Here is a 6,000-nt window from a genome sequence, read left to right on the forward strand (position 1 = left end):
TAATATCATAGCCATATAAGGCCTGTCTGTTTATGTTATTTTAATAAAAAAAAGTACTTTCTTAATAAAATAGATAACAAAAAATGTCACTTTAATTTTTTAACATGTTTTTTTAAATGCGTGTATATAAAAAGATATAAAGTGAAAGATATAAATAATTGAATATAATGTAATACGCGCTGTTAATTTTTAATATTTAAATCAAGAAATCGCCTTAACATTTAAATAATGAAGCTGTCTTGGATGAAGATGTACGAGTTTGAAGTAAGTAGTAATTATACACTCTGTTTGCCTCCTGGAATGGAATCTAGGACACGCCCAAGGTTTCTACTGCATAAGTTAAAAATGATTGAATAAAAAAACCAAACAGATTATTTTATAATCGGCTGAAAATGGAACTCTGTTGTTTTTACCTGATGCGGAAACATGAAAGAGAGTTGAGCATAAGATATATCATTTTATACCGTCCAAGATTTGAATTTTTGAAAGAAAATAAAACAAGCCTACCAATTTATAAAAACAGTTCAGTTTACCGAAATGTTTTTATAAAGAAGTGAAATTCTTTTTTAAACAATTCATTTTTTAGGTTTTTGATTGAATTAAATTCTGTTATCCATTTAATATTCATATGATTTCGTTTTTCAAAGAATTGAACCAAATTGTCTGATAGAAATGTTTAGGATAACTGAGTCGTTTTTATAAAGCAGTTCAATTCATTTTTTTCCTTGAAATAGATTGAATTTTATAATTAGGTTCGGTTGTTTTGGATCAATTTACTTTTTTTTTTCACACTCCTACTTTCAATTCAATTGGCTAATTGACTACTTTATAAGCTTTCAATCCCTAATTTATAGCTTATAAACTTCCAATTAACTTTGACTTTTAATTAGTTTATAAGTTAGTTTTATCAAATACACTCTATTTTTAAGAATATATGTTTTAAAAGATTTTTAAAAAGTTATTCTTTCTTTAAAATAAATTAATTTAGACATAGACGTAGAGAGTGTTTCTCATGTTATGAGTGACGTATCATTTTCTTTAAATATATAATGTTTTTAATACACTAAGTACAATACAAAAAGAACAAAACAAGACAAATATTTAAGTTACATGATAACTTTTTTATCTTATTTTGTTTGAGGAATAAAATAAATTTAGTAAAACAATTTAGTTACATCTATACACGAATTGTCTTTTTGTTAAAGATTGTGATAATCTATTAGCCTAATAGGAGGCATTGGCCCTATTTTTTTGCACGGTGAAACTCTAGCTCAAAAAAGGCTACACTTTTTTTTTATGCAAGCATGCTATAACATCAATCCACCTAAGTAATTTACACTTAATCCATTGAACATACTTTCTTGTTTGGTTCAATTGGATCTTGTCTTGACTAGTCAGAAACTGACTGAATTGTTTGCTCTAATTTCCCTCGACTGAGTAAATGATGGACCCCCTCCATCCTGAAAAAAGCCATGCACAATATTCATGTTAATAACAGTATATTATATAACAAGCTCATCACAAGAAATAACTTTTCAACATGATAGAAACTTACCAAATGCACAGAAACTTGTTTCGCAAGAGGGGCATCCATAGAGTTATCCAAAACTGAAATGAGATTATTATCTTCAGCAAGGTCTCTTAGCCTGTTGAGTTCTGGTAGGATAACCTTGCCAAGATCAGGTCTGTCTTTGCGCCTTAATTCGGCACACTGCAGTCCCATCTTAGCAAGCTTCATGGCATCCTCCATTGGCCAATCAACCACTGATGGATCCAACATCTCAGCAAAAGTGCCTTTCTCTATGGCCCTTTCAACATGATGTGTCAAACCCATTGGTGATTTTGCTGTCAAAATTTGCAAAAAAATTATCCCAAGGGAGTATATGTCTGACTTCACCCCTAGCATACCTGTCTGCTGGTACTCAGGATCTATGTAGCAGAAGGTTCCTGCTGTGGATGTCATGTGATATTGCGTGACACTGTCCGCCACAGACGGTGGAACTAGCCTCGCCAAACCTACGTCGCTGATTTTGGCCACGTAGTTTCTGTTTAGCAAGATGTTGCCTGGTTTCAAGTCTCTGTGCACCAGAGGTTCTGGTTTTGTCTGGTGCAGGAACAGCAAGCCTGTCCCTATCTCAGCTGCTATTTTGAACCTTAGCTGCCAAGGAAGTGGGGGAGTGCTGCCTTGTCGAAAGAGGCAATCGTCCAAGCTTCCATTTGCCATGTACTCATACACTAGACACCCGTATTCTGGACACGCTCCTAGGAGGAGAACCATGTTTGGATGCCGTATGCAGCTCAACACCTCAACCTGTGATGTGCATTACAATATCATCTAATCACAAATCGTGTCATATATGATAAGTTTATCGACTTTTATAAAAATTGTCTTAAAAGTCATGTAGAGGATGATTTTTGATTGATTGTTGGTGCAATTTTTTTTACACTATAGTGCATTTTAAATAAACTCATTAAATATATTTTCTATACAAATCTTTGAAAATGAAAACCAAGTGATGCATTACAAAAATGAAAATAAAGAACATTTTCTGTAACCAAATAAAACCTCTTATGAAAACCAAAATTTCCATTCATTGAGTTGAATTTGTGGTGTTTAAATGTAGTGTTTTGTTTCTATGCTTACCTCTCGTTGAAACTGTGATCTTCCTTGTTGTGCATCAGGGCGTAGAACCTTGACTGCAACAGGTGTGTGATCCAAAAGGCACTTAAAAACTGGACCATATCCCCCTTCTCCAATTTTCAGGGATTCTGCAAAAAAATCTGTTGCAGCTTCAATCTCCTCGATTGTGTACCTTCTATACCTGATATCTACATTTACTAAAGCATCAAGCACTTTTTTTTTCTCTTCTGATTCTCTAAGTGCTTTCATTTCTGCAGTGAGTCTCTTCTGTGCTTCCAGTTGTGCAATCCTCTTTTGAGCTTCAGCAGCCTCAATGGCTGCTTTAGACTTTGCTCTCTCCTTTTCGGCAACTGCCAGTGCTGTTTCCTCAGCAAGCCTTGCCTCTTCCAGTCTCCTCTCTTCCTCTAGTTTCCACTTCTTAAGTTCCACTGCCTGTCATGCATGCATACCATGTCTCACACATTATTGAACTTTTCTAGAGATAAGCATAAGAATTCAATTAAAATGTACTCACAATGTAAAGATTTTTTACATGGTTATAAATTGTCATGTATGGTAAGTGTTGACTTCAACAATAATTATGTTAGAAGAAGTCATATATGAAGTGATTTCTAATTGTTAACATTGTAAAAATCTTTAAACTACCAGTACATCGAAATTAAACTCTAAACACAAACTAGATATATATTAGTTCATACCTTCTGCTGTGCTGTGAATGCTTCTTTACAGGCAGTGTTATACAATTCCATGGTTTGCTTCAGTTCCAACTTCAATCTCCTCATTTCAGCCTCCATGTCATCCTATAATTGCAGCAACTTCAAGAATTTAAAAAATAAAATTCTAGAAAATCTTCATTTTTTTGAGAAAATGTTACTAAATTATGTAATTCTCTTGGACTCCTTATTAGTGCAGGAACTACTAACACGTGCACAGGCAGTGCAAAAAATACAAATGAAGGATATGTTTGTATGAGCAAACCTTAGCTGTTTTTATAAATAATTACAAATTACAATATGTAACCTTATTTTTTACTTTGTTTCCATTTTCAACGCTTTGTACAATAAAAACAAAAATTGTGTTTTCACTATAAAACAAAGTGAAAACAAGATGAGATTTTTTATTTACTTGTGAAAACAAAATATATTTTCTCAAACCAAACAGATCCATATAGGGACTGTCAACTTTCCTTACCACGGCTTGTGATGTAGAAGATGAATGCCTGTCACTCTCAAATGAGAGGGATGAGAATTCAGGAGGAGTGCCAGTTTCCATAGACTTCCTTCCATGATGCATTGACTCAAAGCTGAAGCTTCCATCTATGTCTGAGCCCAATGATAGTCGAGGGTTGGACATTCCTGTATCTGAGTTCAATGAAGGGAAAAAGTTTTCTATGCTTTTCCTTCCGGTACTTGGAAAAGATATGTCCATATCTGGCTTGGGAGTGTTCCCATATTGTCTTCCACTGTAACCTTTCCTAGTGAATGGTGACCTGTTTCCAGTAGCATTTAGTTTTCAGATGTTAAAACAAATTTAGCCATGCAAAGAACTAGTTGGTGCTAACAAGACATTTGCTAAGTATTATGTAATGTCACTGACCTGAATGTTTCTGATTCATCCTGCGATCTACGCGGTAGTGCAGCATCAAAGGAATGACGTGTTTCTTGTTCTAATAAAAACCACATTTTTAAGTTAGCAGCATATTGATAATATGAATATACATATAGATGTGAGATTCTTTAAGGGATGAATCTAACCTTTTATGCTTTGAGCTAATAGAACATTTGGGTCTGAATCTTTCCTGACACTAGCTTGACTGAGCAGGTTAGGGACAATGGCCGGTGCAGGACGAGAAGCAGATCGCATTGTTTGAATCTTTCCTTTTGCAATAACATAGACTGTACAGAAATCTGGTGCCCCTTTTGAAACTGCTCCTGGAGTATCTGATACCTTGAATCTTCTGATGAGAAAAATATATTCTTTAAGAAATGGAATACATACTGACACATCCAAGCCAGAGATTCAGGCTTCTATTTATGTTTAATAATACATTCATAATGGCAAGTGACCATAAGCTATGACAGGATAAGTCTTTGAGCTGTTGTACATATCATGTGGAACATGATAAACTAATTAGTACTTTAAGGCTTTATGTTTATAATGACCATTTTCCAAATTATGCATACCTTAAACCTACATATTGACTATTGCTTGTTTTATCAGAATGGAAGGTAGAGGAGTAGAAGCTTGATGTAAAATTTGCAAGATGACAATGCGACTTAGAAAGAGAGTTGCATACTTGAGCAAGCTAGTTTTTGTTGAAGAGCCAAGAACCAGATGCTCAATTCCCGCCTGGGAAGCATATTCAATTAGTGCTTTTGATATATCTGAATCTTCTAGTAGAACGTCCGTGCATTGTATCTATGGTCCAAGAAACATAACCAAAGAGATGATAAGAATTCTAAGATGAAAACCATTGCCAAAATATTTGTTTTCACTTTCACAAACGTGCGTCTTGAAAGGAAAAAAACAACTCACATCTTTCCGTGTACAGAAGACACGATATGGGAGGAAAACGTTTTTGTTATTGCCTTCGGGTTCTTTAGATACCAGTGAAGTATCATCACCAAGGAGAGCACTTATCCCTGCCAACGCAACCAATGAAATGAGAAATCATCAAGTATCATCACTCAAGGAGAGCACTTATCCCTGCCAACGCAACCAATGAAATGAGAAATCATCAAGTATCATCACTCAAGGAGAGCACTTTTTTTTTTTTTCCTTTTTCTTGTCAAAATCGCCTAAACAATACAGCAATGATACATGGACAACATCTCTCATTTTTCTCCATCTCTATTTTCTTGTCACATCATATCACACCTATCACATTATCTCTCCTCCCTCTTCTGTTTCTTTCTCTCGTGGTGTAAACTAGCATTTAGTGTCCATAAAACATTATTTAAAAAGGTATAGAGGGGGAAAAAGCATACACAAATGTTGTGAGGAGGCATGATATTTGATGCTATCATTAATGCCAATTTCATATGGCATAAAGAGTGTATGACTTTATGTATAAGGTATGGTACTTACTTGGGGTAAAAAGAGAAGGTGATGGAGATAGAATAGGTGCAAGAAGCTTGACATGGATGAGAATTACAGTTGCACTTTTTGTGAGGAGATTGTCAACTGCCCATTTTAGTGCATTTTGACTCCCTTTTTCTTTATCAATTGCCACTGCGACTAATCCATTCACACCATCCTTCTTCTCTGAGTGATGCTTTGGCAACCACATTACTCTCTTTGCCTTTTTGTTCCAATGCAATCTTATGAACAAAAACCAAACTAAAGGGACCCCGAAGACC

General features: G+C 34.9%; 1 protein-coding gene across 1 annotated transcript; it reads right to left on the reverse strand.

Moving 5' to 3' along the window:
- Positions 1-1,394: 1,394 nt before the first annotated feature.
- On the reverse strand, positions 1,395-6,000 carry LOC100803867 (U-box domain-containing protein 52). The gene is made up of 10 exons (XM_041016080.1): positions 5,725-6,000; positions 5,177-5,276; positions 4,938-5,059; positions 4,396-4,598; positions 4,238-4,307; positions 3,833-4,130; positions 3,340-3,441; positions 2,645-3,073; positions 1,556-2,311; positions 1,395-1,460 (listed from the first exon to the last, which is right to left on the reverse strand). The coding sequence occupies exons 1-10, from the start codon at positions 5,928-5,930 to the stop codon at positions 1,395-1,397; spliced, it is 2,352 nt and encodes a 783-aa protein (XP_040872014.1). The 5' UTR covers positions 5,931-6,000.

The sequence above is a fragment of the Glycine max genome, chromosome 6, assembly GCF_000004515.6.
Source record: "Glycine max cultivar Williams 82 chromosome 6, Glycine_max_v4.0, whole genome shotgun sequence".
NCBI classification, from domain to species: Eukaryota; Viridiplantae; Streptophyta; class Magnoliopsida; order Fabales; family Fabaceae; genus Glycine; species Glycine max.